At 42.2% G+C, this 15,935-nt stretch overlaps 1 protein-coding gene across 2 annotated transcripts in view; it reads left to right on the top strand.

Annotated features, from left to right (window-relative positions):
- TBCE (tubulin folding cofactor E) overlaps positions 1-15,935 on the top strand; it is a 91,682-nt gene that overhangs the window by 31,941 nt on the left and 43,806 nt on the right. For both annotated transcript variants that reach the window (XM_054022324.1, XM_054022323.1), the window contains exons 2-3: positions 1,556-1,693; positions 3,789-3,873. In XM_054022324.1, the coding sequence (XP_053878299.1) occupies positions 1,594-1,693; positions 3,789-3,873 (185 nt within the window). In that variant the 5' untranslated portion in view covers positions 1,556-1,593. The remainder of the gene's footprint in view (positions 1-1,555; positions 1,694-3,788; positions 3,874-15,935) is intronic.

Here is a 15,935-nt window from a genome sequence, read left to right as displayed (position 1 = left end):
TTTAGTTATATTATATAGACTTAGAGAGAGAAACCTTTTAAAAATGTTAAAATGTATTACTGGCATGTGAAACCTTAAATTAGAGTGAATAAATGAAGACTCGGCATACCACTTCTGAAAGATTGCCGACCCCTGGTATAGACATAGTGTTGATGCGACCCACATAACACATGGAGAGCTGCATGTATGGCCCACAGGTAAATAGGTTGAGAACCACTGCTCTGGAGAGTTTCATTGTCTGTCAGAACACACTGGTCAGGTTTACTGTATTCAACCCTGCTACAGGGGTTATAGATCTTATCCACCATTAAACGAAAAAGAAAATATCTTTTGTGTTAGTTGCCTGGCTTTGGCTCTGTTCTTAATGGATGGTGCAATAGTAAACGCTGTTTATTAGGAATTCTGCACGGATTGTATATTTGGAGAGGATAATTCCCTGCCCTTATGATTCTGCTTCTTTGAGCATATATGACGTGAGTCTCACTCTCAAATATGCAGTTAGGGGGGCTCTTGCTTCCTGTTCTTGAAAGGCACTAGTTAGCAGGAACGCTCTGAGGCTGGGGCATGCACAGCAAAGCAGAGTCTTTGAGATTGAGAACCGCTGCACAGCAGACCACCTAACTGTGGGTTGGGACCCCAAAGTGGGTCATGATCCCGTTTTAGTGGGGTTGCCAGAGCTGGCTTAGATTTGCTGAGGCCCAGGGCTGAAGCCTGAGCCCCACCACCTGGGCATGAAGCCTCTGGACTTCAGCCTTGGGTGGCAGGGCTTAGGTTACAGGCTCCTGGCCTGGGGCTGAAGCCTTGGTCTTCAGTTTTGGCCCCTCCTGCAGAGGGGCTTTGCCCCCCTCCCTCATTTTGGGGCACGGGGCTCGGGCGGTCTCAGGCTTTGATTCCCCCCTCTGGGGTCATGTAGTAATTTTTGGTGTCAGAAGGGGGTGCGATGAAGTTTGAGAATCCCTAGATTAGAGGAATGGTTTTCAACCTTTTTTTCATTTGTGGACCCCTAAAATATTTCAAATCGAGGTGCAGACTCCTTTGGAAGTCTTAGACGTAGTCTGCGGACTCCCAGGGGTGTTCTGCAGCTCACAGGTTGAAAACCACTCTTCTATGGTAACAACTTTTCATGGACCCCTTAGACACAGACTTTGGACCCCCAGGTTGAAAACCACTGGATTAGAGGGTCAATCTTAAAAACTAGGTGGAGTTTTCTGCATTACTGGAGGCGTGAAACTCAAGAGTGAAAATCATCATGATGATCTTTAGAAAAGCAGAATTAGGCGATAAACCACAATAAGAAAATGCCTGTGACTAAAAAAAACTTGTTGAGTAATAAGTGTCACTTCCATAGCTATTCCAGCAACAGTAACAGAAAAATCAGAGTGAGATGCAGAGGAGAATCTGTATTTGCCAGACTGAAAGGTATAAGATTGACAGAGGAAGAATTTTATTTTCTTGTCTCTAAGAGGAAATTTTGAACAATGAAAAACAAACACAAAAATTGTAACTTAAAAGCACTTGTGTGTATTTGTCAACAATGTTGTTTCCCTTTCCCCAGATCCATAAATAATTGCCTTGGACTGCAGATTTCTCACAATGACTAGTAGTGTGCCTGCTGATGTGCTTGGTCGAAGAATCCTGTGTGATACAGAATATGCAACTGTGCGGTATGCTGGTAGTGTTCCTCCCACAACAGGTAAAGTTAATGTTTTGTAAATGTAAAGGTTAACTTTTGCATGAGAAACTACTAGCTGCAGATCATAGTGCCATTTACTATCTGTCTGTTTTGTTTACTAATTGATGCAGATTGAGCAACTCTGGTACCTTTGCAAAATACAGTTAGCTTCAGTACAGCCCCATCAGTACTAAAACTTCCAATGGTTTCCTAATACCTAAAGTGAAATGCAATTATTTTTTTAATATAACTGATGATGTGGTGGAGTCATAACAGTATTTTAGGAAGGGGAGAAACTGATTCCAATGACCAAAAGCCTCGTCCGTATAGCAAACAATCTTATTCTTAGGATAGTGATCCCTTTACATGTACTGACCTTCTTATCCTAAATGGAATGTCATGTTATTGCAGGATCTCTTGCTTCACCACACCTTCTAATATGGAGAAATGCTATCTGGGGCATACCACTTATAGCAGCCCTACTAGAGAGAGGCCCATTACTCTCCTGGAAAATACTCAGTGGGTGGGGTAGCCAGGGAATGCTGAAGGGAGAGGACAAGAGATGGCCTAGGGCAGTGCTCCCTCTAATTTTTTCCATCCATGTGCGGAATGAATTTTATGTGCACCATGTCGAGGTAATGTGCGGATGTGCACCCCAGTAGAAACCAAAAACCTAGATAAATATATATTTTTAAAAAGTTACCATAGGGATAATTACTCCAGCCAGGACAGGTTAGGTATTTTAGAACTCACTACTGAAAGAATTAAATTTAAGCGTAAGAGAGAAATAAAAATTATGAAATGCATAGACCGGGCAAAAAACTAAAATAACACACTTTGAAAGAAGTATCAAGAAGTAACAAGAACAATAATGCAAGTATGTGTTGGGAGGTGAGTGTGAAACTGTGTGTGTGAGACAGACACACATACGGGGTGTGTGTGTGAGACAGACACACATACGGGGTGTGTGTGTGAGAGAGAGACAGACAGATGTGCGTTGCCCCTTTAAGGATGCTGACCCCATTTTAAGTACACTGCCCTTTTAAGTAGATCAACCAGTTGAAACGCAGCAGCAGCTGCCAGCAAGCTTCCTCCTTCCTGAGCCCTGTCAAGCCTCCCCACCTCTGCTCTGTGGAGATGGGGGGGCAATGGGAGGGGCACCTAAAGTGCTACACCAGAAGTGGCGGCACTTGATCACCTGCTGGGCGGCTGCCCAGCCTTGCCGCTTAAAGGGAGTTTAGGCCTAGGGTGAATATCTTGCAATAAACGTATAGATTAAAATTAGGTTTCTTGGAGTTCTCATGTCCTACACAAACAACAAAAGTGTGTGGTGTCGTGGTGTCTCCAGAACTTTCTATTAGAGCTTTGCGGTATGTGATTTCCTAAACAAAATACTTTTTGACATTACTTTAATTTTGAGGATGCTTTGGGGATTGGTCCTGCTTTGACCAGGGGCTTGGACTAGATGACCTCCTGAGGTCCCTTCCAACCCTGATATTCTATGATTCTGATTGAGGTAATAACATCCTGGGCTAAACAAACTCCGAGGTCAATGACTTTGTAACTCATTAGCCCAGGAGAGAGGGTATAGATGCATAATTTTCCTAGCACTTGTAAAGTTTGAGGATTCTCTCTGTGCTGGCACAGACCCCCATTTGTGGTCCTGGGAGAGACTATAGTCCCTCTCCTACCTTTCTGTAGGACTCTGCATAGCCCTGGACCCCTTTTCCTGCTCCTGTTTTCTCTCTCTCCAGACGCTTGAGCCTTTCAGAGGAATTCCTTTAACAGTTCCACATTAACAATCTCATCCAAAGTATAGTTTTTGTTAAAAATATTAATAACAATACATTTTGAGAACTAGAAGGAAGAACTTTGCAGAAACATTTTTCATTGCCTTCCAAGTAAGTGTGGCAACTTTCAGGCCAAATCAATTTTTGAATGCCAAAATTATAGGTGGGCTTGTAAGTAGGACTTTATATTGGAAATTGGTACAATTGGTACTATAGAGAGAGGTTGTATACCCATAATGAATCAAATGTAGTGGGCAGAAAATGCCTGAATTCCAAACTTCTATTTTTGAATCAATATATTATTATTATTATTATTATTTTTTAAGGACTTTGGCTTGGAGTAGAATGGGACAACCCTCAAAGAGGAAAGCATAACGGCAGCCATGAAGGAGTACAGTATTTTAAATGCGGGTAAGTATCTTCTTAAGAAGATTACATATTTGACCAAGACACAAAGTGGGAAGAGGTAGAGAAATACTGACCATATCCAGGAACAATAGAAATGGTGAATATTAGCAAAATACTCAAAGTTCTGTCCCTCAGTATTTCGGACTTGTTCCAAGGGCCATTGAAGTTGCATTAAATCCTAAAACCTAGATCCTACTTCTGGCTCCACTCATAGGCACCTTGCACCCAGATGGATCCAGTTGCAGATCTAATCCATAGACTAATATTGAGCTGCCTGCCTGGAGGTTCTCATGCATCTAAAAGGTTTGACTTCTGGGCACTATTACAGGTGGCCTTTGGCCATTCTGTGTTCTGGAAGGAGTAGAACGGCGTTTAGGCCCTGTAGTATAGTGGGAAAATCATTGTGTTCTGCTGACTGTCTCCTTACGCAATTCTGTGGTGGTGTTTAGTCTTCATTTACTGGCTTGAATATGGCTAGAATTCAGATTTAAAATTATTCATAAATGCACTTTAAGGGGGCATACTAAGTGTTACCTTACTACAGTTTTTCTCTTTGCTTTGGGGGGGAAGATGTTTGTTTGTCTGATGCATTTAATGGACCATATTGGCATGCATTTTTTTTTTTTTAAATTGTAACAAAGCCTAGTGAGAGCAAGCATAATAACTTTTACTTCCACTCTGTAATACTAGTCTTTTATTCTTCCCTTCTTTAATTCTTGTCTGAGGTTACTATTTTTGCCTGCCATTGTTAAAATTACCTTATTGTATTTAAAAATACGGTTAGTATTTTGTAATTTTGTGTGGTTAGAAAAAGAGGGAAAACTTGCGGATGTTTTACTCTTCTGTGCTCCCAAGAAAACCCTTCAGAAATACAAATTGTTATCCTTGTACAATTTCTCCAATTTGGATCAAATAGGGAATACTTGCATCAGTGTAAGTAGTGTGGTGTGCTTTTTTTGTGTGTGTGTGTTTAATGTCTACATTGGAGTGTTATTTATAACCTTAATGTTACATCAAAGGCAAGGTTCTCATTGCAATATTAAATTGCTCAAATTGTACATATGGAGTATTTTGGTACAGGTTACAGGGGTAAAAATTGTACTCTAAGTACATAACATATGATTAAGCACAAGGTTAATATTTTTAATGGGAACTTTAAATCTTGTGTTTCCTGATTTATGGGTCTCTGAAATTAAGATTAAAAATTCTGGTAGAAATTTTTAAAAGGAAAATTATTCTGACCTCTTGACATCATAATGCTCTTCTGTAATAAGAATTCTGTGTAGAAGACCTCTTTTTATTATCATGGAAGTGACTAATGTTGGAAACGATAGGTTGTCACCACAAATTTTCCCTTCCCTTGTGCAAAGCCAGGATCTACCCATCACCAGTGTATTAAAGTCTTTGGAGATCTCCAGAGAAGAGATTCCCTGATGCTTTCTCACCTTCTTGCCTCCTAAGGTTCTCAATAATCGCTGCAGGGGAGTTAACCTATTGTCAATACTAAAAAAAAATTTAACCAAAATTTAATACTGTTAAAAAGAGTAACAAGCTTTTTTTTTTTTTTATCAAACTAAATAATCAAATGTATTGCCATGAATATTTGGAGTGGAAAGGCCATTTTTTTCTATTCAGAATTTCTTTATTGTTTGTTTGTTTTTTTTTCTGTGAATTTTTTATTTTTAGTTTTTTGTGTTTTACTATTGGAAATGACTGCTGTGGCCAAGTGACAAAATACAAGACAACTTAACTTAAATACTATCTATAGTTTTGCAGTGGAAACTTTGCTTATATTTGATGTACGAAGTAAACAGACTGCCATCCCCATAACAATCTGAATGGCCATCTGTTCATGCTAGTTGATTTTAGAAATTGAAACTTCTTGGCATCTGCAGATGATGAATTTTTGATTTGTGTATGACACATCCAGCTCAAATCAGTAGGAAAAGTTTGTAATCTCTCTCCCAATGCACAACCAATGAGAGAAGAACTTCATGGTAAGGATTTCCTTCACAAAAATGAGTGGAAAACTGGCAATGCCTGCCTACTCTTACTCTTGTAACAAGAGATATGTGATATTTGAGCCACTTGGTTCTCTTCCCTCCCCCTCCACCCCCACCCCAATCACAATAGGTAGCTGTTCTCCAAGTACCTCCCAGATACCCGTTCTCAACTTGTAGGCTGCAGCCAGGCCTGGTGTGGGGGATATGATCATCCATCTTTCTTTGACTAGATGGGAAGAGTCTTGCCGTTGTCTTCCGTTAGAATGGGGTTATGGTATGGAAAAGTCTGAATCACTATTTTAGGGTGTCCTATAGAAACAGCACTGCATGAGATAAAACATATTTCTGTGTTTATTGAGAAAGAAACTGGATCTAGTTTACTCCCAGGTCACATGTGCCAAGAGAGCTGTTGGAATCAAATAGGAAACATCAAGGTGAAGGGTGATTGTTACAGTTGTATCTAGAATTCAGTAGCATTACAAGGCTCTCTAAAGAACTTGCTTCTCTGCTTTAGGAAACCTGGTGTTCTGAATTCTTAATGAGGGACAGCAGTTCAGCCTCTGCTTGAAGCTGCAGAAGAGTTTACCCTTAGCAAAGAGGCAGAAATAGAAGGGATGGATTCTGTTCGCTAATGTAAATCACAGCTTTCAGCCTGTATCATCTAAAATTCAGGACTTGTCTGGCATGGAAGCCCAAGAGGTTTCATTATCAGAAAATGAGGTGATAAAGCTAAGCTTATTCTTTAGAAGAGGAAAGGAAAAGGGGGAAAATTATACCACTCTCAGGGATGCATACTTTTTTGCTCTATATCTAATAATAGTAACTAATAAAATTAGGCTTAATGAAGATAAGGCCATTCTTAATGGAAGAAAAAGAATGACACATTACTGAACTCCTGTTAGCAGAAGAATTCCAGTTGAGAGTCCCAGGACTGCCATACTTCTTAAATAATGTAATTAGTAATGGAAGTGGCCCAAATGCTTTGTATTCAGTTGAAGAAAAAAATACGAGATCCTCTCTTTCCAAGGCATAATTAGCTACACTCTGCCTTAGGAGACATAATACAAGTATGTGCAGTGTATGTGTCTGTGTAAGGTGTCCAGCCTGAACAGGCAACTGACAAAGCAGTACATACTCCAAAAAGTCTCAAATGATTATGTAAAAATACCCAAAGATTCTGCAGCTGTAATTTCTCTAATACCAGTTATTGTGATTCGATGGAAAGGAAATCTTTGAGAGAATATGATAGAAGGCCAAAACTGTGCAAATTCTCCTATCAAATTGAAAATAATATTGTGCATTATTTAAATCTGTTTAATACCTCTTTTCAGAACTGTGCTTTAATTAGTGTTTCTCTGGTAATAATTGGTCCATATTCTCCACTCATCAATGCAGAGTATTTAAATTGGAGGTGAGGCATTCACTTGTCTTCCTCAGAACCAATGTTTCTGTAACTTTGGGAAGATCTTTCTGGAGAATACTAGAGTGGATGCTTGATCCTGGTAATCAGCCTGATTGACAAGTTGATCCAGGGCGGGAGTATAAGAGAAGACGCCTCCATAAGAGAGGGTAGCTGCAGAGGCAGTGTGAGATGAAGGAATCCAGGTGTCCATGAAAGCAAGGAGCTAGGGAGAATGAGCAATGAAAGATTATGGATGACTGTGCTCTTTAGAAGTGGGGTAGAAGTTCCAGACACAACAAGAGAAAGGATGGAGGAGGTAGTGGGGAAGGAGGGTAATGCAGGGGACGATAGGAATGGTGGCACCAGGGAGGCTGTGGTGTGGATGGGTGTGGATGTGGAGAGAGTTAGGATGAAGCAGGGCTAGGAGTGGGGCAAATGTCGGGTGATGAGGAGGATGTGCATGTGGGACCTAGATTTGTGCTGACCGGCTGTAACGATGCTGGTTCTGGTGGGCCCCAACTGAGAGTGCCAATTCAGGACAAATTGCTCAAAGCAGGGCAGTTACAGCCCAAGGTTGGGGTTCCTTTACTAGCAAGGCAAACAAAACCAGCAGACAGAGAGGACTTTGGTCTCACCCCACTGGCTAACCGTAAGTCACACAAGCAATTCCCTTACACACTCCAGTTTCCCAGTATCACCACCACTGCCACTCGTTATGGGGACAAATGGTTATGAAAACCAATACCCCAGTAAAAGAAAAAAGGTTCTCTCGATCCCAAAGGACCAAGCCCCAGACCCAGGTCAATATACAAATCAGATCTTACCCACAAATCACGCTGTCGCCGATCCTTTAGAATCGAAAGGTTTATTCATAGAAGGAAAAAGATATAGATGAGAGCTAGAACTGGTTAAATGGAATCAATTACATACAGTAATGGCAAAGTTTTTGGTTCAGGCTTGTAGCAGGGATAGAATAAACTGCAGGTTCAAATAAAGTCTCTGGAGTACATCCACAGCTGGGATGGGTCATTCAGTACTCCCAAAGACTTCTTATGTGGATTGGAATCTCCCAAGGTCCGTTGTTAAGTGTTTCTTGATTGGGCACTTAACTTGCAAATTCCTTTCTCGAGAAGCTGACCAAATGCTTTACTAAGGCTACTTCAGAATTAAAACACATTGATATACAAGTATATAGCCAATATTCATAACTTCAACAACAAAATTTATGCATGCATACAGATAGCATAATCATAACCAGCAAATCATAACCTTCCCATAGACACCTTACACCAGTGGTTCTCAAAGCCGGTCCACCGCTTGTTCAGAGAGAGCCCCTGGCGGGCCAGGCCGGTTTGTTTACCTGCTACGTCCGCAGGTTTGGCTGATTGCGGCTCCCACTGGTTTGCTGTCCCAGGCCAATGGGGGCTGCGGGAAGCGGCATGGGCTGAGGGATGTGCTGGCCGCCCTTCCCGCAGCCCCCATTGGCCTGGAGCGGCGAACTGCACCAGTGGGAGCCATGATCGGCTGAACCTGCAGACGAGCCAGGTAAACAAACCGGCCCGGACCGCCAGGGGCTTTCCCTGAACAAGTGGCGCCCCGTCTTTGAGAAACACTGCCTTACACGACAACCAATGTACTATATTTGCAGCAAATATTGTACAACAGTGGTTGCAGGTTATGTCAATAATGTCACACCGGCAGAGAGGGGAAGAGGTGCAGCTGGAGCTAATGAGAACTCTAGAGTCATGAGGGTAGTAAGCAAGGGGATTTGGAGCCAGTAAGGAGGAAGGAAGGGTGAAAGGAGGAGGATCACAGATGCTCTGATACAGAAAAGGGGTGTGGTAGATGGACAGAATAAAAAAAAATTGTGCTACACACCAGTCTCGGAGCTCTAGGCAGGGTCCCATGCTGGTCCCAAAGCCATTTGTAATTTATGTTGTGGTTTGCATGTGAGAGATGTGGTGATTAAGACAGTGAATGCAAAAGTGCTGTGATTTATTGCTTGAAAAAAAACGTTTTGAATTATGTGATACGTAATAGTGGTGTTTTTTGTTTTTTTTTTTTTTTGCATGAGTAGAGAAACTGAGCATTTAAATTGATCATATGTTTTAAAACTATCGGGTTTTGAGTGAGAGAGCTTAATATGATGTGAAAAACAATTGTAGGTAGTGATGAGGTTAGAATTATTAGGCTTTTATATTTTTATTTATAAAAGAACAGTGAAGTTAGCTAGTTAAGTAGGAGATTATGTATATTATGTGAAAGTATTTTCGATGCATCTTTTGTAACTACCATAATCTTCAATTCACTATTGTACATTTTACAAAACTAGTTTAGAAGTAGTTTTTAAATAAATAAGAGACTGTTATACAGATACTTTTCCAAGTACTGTCTTATCCTGTGGAGGTATTTGGAACATTTGTGAATAAATTGGGGGGAAACCTGCTGCCAGTACTAAATTTATCGTTAGGACAGGTTTGTAATTTCCAACTGAAAAATTGGATGCATGATGCCCAAACGATTTCCCCTGCTCTTGGTAGCCCCATAATTTCTCATGATCATCATGTCAGTATGCACAACAGGATTGCTAGAACACCTGGTGTAGTTACATTGAGAAACAGTGTGTCTTGAATTTTGTAGAGGATTTTTTTTGCTATGTTCTGATTGGCTGATTAATCCTTTCACCTTGACATGCTATTATGTTGATGACAGTCTTTGCTTACATAGCTGGTTACTCCCTTCCAGTTACCTCCCCACTAACAAATGCAAGTTTCCAGACTGCCTCCCAGCTGACATCCTAACTGCTCATTTACTTCCTGCTGTGTTCTCCACCTGTCTGCCAGCAGATCTTCCTTCCTTCCCATTTACCCTGTGATACTTCTTCCACAGCTTGCCCTCTGCTGCTTCCTCCTAACTGACCTGCTGCTCTATTCCTCTGCCAGCTGCTGCTGCTTACTTTTGCTGTGTGTCCTGTCTACCTCCATATTTACACACTGTGACGTTAGTAAACCAGCGCAGGTTAAAATTGGCAGCCAAGTAACCCATGTGTGACCCTTAAAGGCAAATTGAGAGGCATTGTAATTGTAATCAGGACAATTCACTTTTGCATGGGCATCAAAAAATGCTTAAAGGGGATAATATGCGAGGCCCATTCATTTGTGTTGATAAGGAATCAAGGAAGATGCTGTGTGTATGCTTGTTTGTCTATATCCTGTAATTCTAAATAACCTTAAGATCAAAGATGTATATAGTACTCCTGGAGGAATTCTGTGCCAATCCGCGCAGGCAGAATTCTTGTCCCCTGCAGATTTCTTTGCTTCCCCACAGAAAAAGGACAGGGAAGCAAAGGGACGCCACAAGAGTGGTGTGTCACCCCTCCCCGGCAGCATGGACATGGTGTTTGGAGCAGCTGGTGGAGATTTAAATCACCGAGGGGCAGGGGAAGCTCCAGTGGCTCCTATCCTGTGCTGGGCTCAGCTGCTAGTTCTGGCTGGGCTGGGGGAGGGGGAGGACAGGCCTTCCTCTTCCCCTGCAAGGAGTGGTTGGGGCCAGATCAGACCTGGCCCCCAGAAACCTCTCCCAGCTGCAGGAATGTCTGCACTCCTCCCCCACCACTTCCTGCCTCCATTGCGCCTCAGCCATGGGGGCGGGGTCACTGGGTGGGGAGTGGCTCCACTGTCTGCCCAACCCCTGTGCATCCGGACCCCCTATACCCAGAACCCCCCACCAAGTCCCCAACCCCCCACTCTCCCTGAATCCGGACACCAGCTGAGTCCCTCCCTCTGCATCTGGACCCCCACCCCTGCATCCAGACCATCCCCTGCTGAGCCCCCCACACCCAACCAGCACCTGGACCCCCCCTGCTGAGTTCCAACCACCTTTATCTGGACCCCTCTGCAGAGTCCCATTCCCCCTGCACCCGGAACCCCCCAACGATCCCCTGTGCACCCAGACCCACTACCGAGCTGCTCGCACCCAGATTTCCCCATACAGAACCCTCTCACCCCACACCTGGATCCCCCCACACTAAGCCCCTCCACACTTGGACCCTGGTGGCCTTAGCCTGCCTGCCCCACACCTGTATCAGGGGCCAGAGCTGGGCGTACGTGCGAGACTCTGCCCTCCTCGCTTGCTATCTTGGTGCACCTGGCACAGGGGGCAGGTGTTTCTGGGGCAGCCCCAGCCCTTGCACTGTTGCAGCCTCACTGCCAAGTCTGTCCCCTGTTGTGGGTGGGGGAGGGGCGCTTGCATGGTGATCTCCCGCCTCCGTTCAGCTGGTGGCCTGTGCTCCCTGCTGCCATGCTGGAGCCTCAGCATTTATTTATTGACAAATAAAATTATGCAGAATTTTTTTTTTTGGTGCAGAATTCCCTCAGGTGAATAGTATATACTGCATTAATCTAATGAATATTACCTATATTGTCTTCAGCTTATCTATCCCTGCTATAATGAATAACCATCAATTGCCTTATGTAAATCAGTGTAGCTGGATTACCTGTGTATGCCTAGGAAATAGAATGGTAATTTCAAAGGGTGGGTCTTGGGCTCAGCAAAGAGGAATCTTCAGAGGCATGCCGTGCTGAAGACACTTGGCAGCATGCTTCAGCTATGAAAGAAAAACCTCAGGCACTATCCTGTCATTTCTAGTCTGCTTAACTTTAACAGGGAAAGTTGATGGAGATCCCCAAGTAATTACTTGGGATGCCCCAAAAGATTCATGGAAAGACTCTACATTTAAGTTATCACTTGGACTCCAATCTTTTGGATGAACCAGAGACTTATTATAAACTGGCAGATTTAACATCACTGCTATCACGCAGATCTGCAAACTCTGAAATCAACTGTAATGTATGTGATTTATTTTAACTTCTTAATAACACTCTTCCTTTTTTTTATAAATAAACCTTTAGCTTTTTAGTTTCCAAGGGACTGGCTACCAGCATGGTTTTTGGCTAAGATCTGAAGTATATTTTCACCAATGATGTGTACCTGGTTCTTTGGAACTGAAAGAACCTAAATTAATTTTTGGTTTTAATAAGCTTTTATCACAGAAGTCTGGTTTGTCTGGATGGTGCATCAGGAGCTAAAGGGCCTGAAAGGGACGGTCTGTAGTTTCATAATACTAGTATAGTATTTTGGAAGCGCACATTTATTACTGACTTGGTGGAATCTTATGAGAATATTCCAACAGTTTGGGGTACGTGCCCTGTTTCCCGGCAGTCTGACGTGAGACTGGCTCTCTTAGCTGTGTCCCATACTAAGCTGCGTGACACCCATTACTACTTATCCCTACATCCCAGTGGTCCCCAAACGTTTTACCTTGCATCCCTGCTTACCCCTGTCCATGCCGGGAGCAGGGGACATGGACAAGGGGTAAGGGGGCTGGTGGCTGGGGCCAGGAGGGGAGCTGGGGAGTGCTCCCTTCCTGCCCCCCTGGGAGGGCTGGCCCAGGCCCCAGCTGTGCCTCCCCCAGTGTTTCTCCATGCCCCTCAATTTTGGGGGGGGCACACCTCACAATTTGGGGATCTTTGCTATACCTATTGCCACCTTCTTTTCCCTGGATATACCTCTGGCTTGCACACACCTGCTGTCTTCCCTGCTCCTCCAGTATTTTCCTCATCTCCTACCTTTCTGCTATGTTTTTTTTCCCATTCCCCCCAAAAGGTGTCTTTCTAGCCCTCTCCACATGATTCTGCTTCCCACAGCATTTTTCCAAGTTGCTCTTTGTTAATTTTTCCTTCTTCTGTCTGTGAACTTTCACTACCCAGCTCCCTTGCTACTTGCCGTCTGATTTTTCCCTTCACACCTAAATATTTTAGAAAATACAGGGATGAAGGGGTGAGTTGATCTCATACTAGGCTGCTGTGGTCATTTTTAGTTTGTTTTTAGAGTTGGTCTGTCTGTCTACTAATGATGATCTAATATCAGGCCCCTTAATATAGCTGGGAGGGGAGGGAAATGGGTTTTGCAGCATACCTAGAAGGTTAACGCATCTAGCTTCTGATGGACAGAGTGAGGAAGGGGTGCAAGTTTCAAAACTCTGGGCCCCTCACAGAGAACACCCTGCCCACAGACCTTCTCATTTCTATTGAGAGGACTTCAGCTCAAATGTCTCTGCTGATCTCAAGCATAATAGTATGGCTCAGGGAGAGGGTAACCAGGTCCCAAACCATTTAAGACTTCATAGATTAAAACCCGCACATTGAATTCCATCTAGAAGCTTATTGGGAGTCAATGCAGCTCTCAAAGCACTGGCCTCATATGCTCTCAAAATGCAACTCTGCTTTAATAAGTGCTTCATAGCATTTTGCATTAGCTTGAGCTTCTGTATGGTGCCAGGTCATAGCCTCTTACAGAGCAAATCACAGCAATGTAATCTCTCAGTAACAAAGGCATATTTAACTATAGCAAGTCCCTTATATTTTATTTTCATAAATTTCAGTAAAGATTTTATTGTTTTTGTTGAACAATACACGGCTATCAAAATTAGCAAAAGTATATAACACAGACTTACTATAGACTTGGTTACATAAAGTAACCAGATGGCTCCATACCTAAATTCTAGAACAGGGTAATGGAGCAGCAGAATTTGTCTATATCTAGAACACAGAAAATGCTTATCAAGGATTGGTATATTAGACAATTCTTGCTAAATAGATCTGCAAAATTAGTGATACTCATTTTTCCAGGGAGATGATTAATGGCTAACAAATCAGGAAAAATCTATTGTTTGTGATATTGGGCAGACAGTTTTATTTCTGAAGAAACGTTCCTTATCCCATGGATATGTTTCTTAAATTTCCTCTAGAGTCTAGCTGTTTACAGCTCTCATTCATTATAATGTTTGTCCAGCTCACTTTTCTTCTTGTCCTGCATTGCACTAACTCTTCTCTCATAATACTAAACTTGAGCTACCTCTGGAAATGGTATACAGCACAATATACCACCCGTCAGCCAGTTGCATCCATCCAACCTTATCAGAGTCTCCAGGTTTTCCTAGCACCAGGGTTCAGAGAATCAAATTTGTACTTAAAATGTAGCAGAAAATGTGACAAAGGAATCTAGGCGCTCTTTTGTTTTGGGCATTTATTGCTTTCAAAAAAGGAGTTCTCCCTTGGTAAATATAATCCTTCAAATCTTTCTTTATATATAATGGTTCTACACGAACATTACTTTTTTGAAAGCATAAAATTAATTCATATTCAGACTTTGATGTCATCGAACAAATCAGGGTTGCAATGGTTTGAACTGGCTAGGTTACAATGCTATGTACAGATAAACCCGATGTAAATGTACACATTTGTTAGTCACTATATACAGTTTTAAATTGTAAAGCAATTTGAACATTGATTCATTCGTTTCAAATGTGACTTGTCTTTTATTTGTGCTATCTCATGGAATACTGTTAAATGAGAGATTTTTGTCTTTGGTGTTAGTACAAATATTCTCTAACTTAATAGTCAAAGTCCTATGTACTCAGTGACAAGGTGGATCTAACATGTGACAAGATCCTTTAATTTTGCTGGCATTCTGGTGCAGCAGACTAGAAATTCTGCAGCTATTTCAGATAAATTGAAAATTGAGGTTCTATTTAATTAAATATGAAAATGAATAACCTAGTCAGTGCAGTAGTCTGTGTCTGTTTTGATAGTCTATTTAATTTCCCACTGTCCCCACTCTTTCAGATTTCAGTTTACTGCAGATTTTTGTTCTGAAAACATAACTGTAACGTAGAAGTTGTCAGAGGGAAGCTGGAGGTTTTGTCAACTGATAGAGCACAGTTGGTTAGGGCTTTTTGGCATCCAAGGAAGACTGGAAGGTGATGTAGGATTGTGGGATAAATACATTCTTATTTATATAATAAGAAAACAAAGAAGTGGGACTGCTAAACACGGAGGATGGAGTGGAGGTTAAGGATAATTTAGGCATGGCCCAATATCTAAACAAATACTTTGCCTCAGTCTTTAATGAGGCTAACGAGGAGTGTGATGGGTTGGATCACAGAAAGCCCTTGGGAACCGCCAACTGATGTGCCAAGACCACTTTTACCCCTATTTTCCCTGCCAGCTCGGGACCCCAGTACCTTGTCTTGCTGAGTCAGACACGCCCGCCTGCTCCAACAAAGACCCAGGGTCTGAATTACTTGCCCCAAAGCTGCAGACTTAACTAAAAGCAGCTTACAGAAGTGTTCTTGTCTCTAACACTCAGATGCCCAACTCCCAATGGGGTCTAAACCCAAATAAATCCATTTTACTCTGTATAAAGCTTATACAGGGTAAACTCATGAATTGTTCACCTTCTATAACACTGATAGAGATGCACAGCTGTTTGCGCCCCCCCCCGCCCCAGGTATTAATAAATACTCTGGGTTAATTAATAAGTAAAGAGTGATTTTATTAAATACAGAAAGTAGGATTTAAGTGGTTCCAAGTAGTAACAGACAGAACAAAGTGAATTACCAAGTAAAATAAAATAGAACATGCAAGTTTGTCTAAGAAACTGAATACAAATAAAATCTCACCCAGTAAGCTTCCTTTTACAGACTAGTCTCCTTCTAGTCTGGTCCAGCAATCACTCACACCTCCTGTAATTACTATCCTTTATTCCAGTTCCTTTCAGGTATCCTTGGGGGTGGAGAGACTCTCTCTCTCTCTTTAGCC

The sequence above is a fragment of the Malaclemys terrapin genome, chromosome 3, assembly GCF_027887155.1.
Source record: "Malaclemys terrapin pileata isolate rMalTer1 chromosome 3, rMalTer1.hap1, whole genome shotgun sequence".
Taxonomy (NCBI): Eukaryota; Metazoa; Chordata; order Testudines; family Emydidae; genus Malaclemys; species Malaclemys terrapin.
This window is presented reverse-complemented; position numbering and strand designations above follow the sequence as displayed.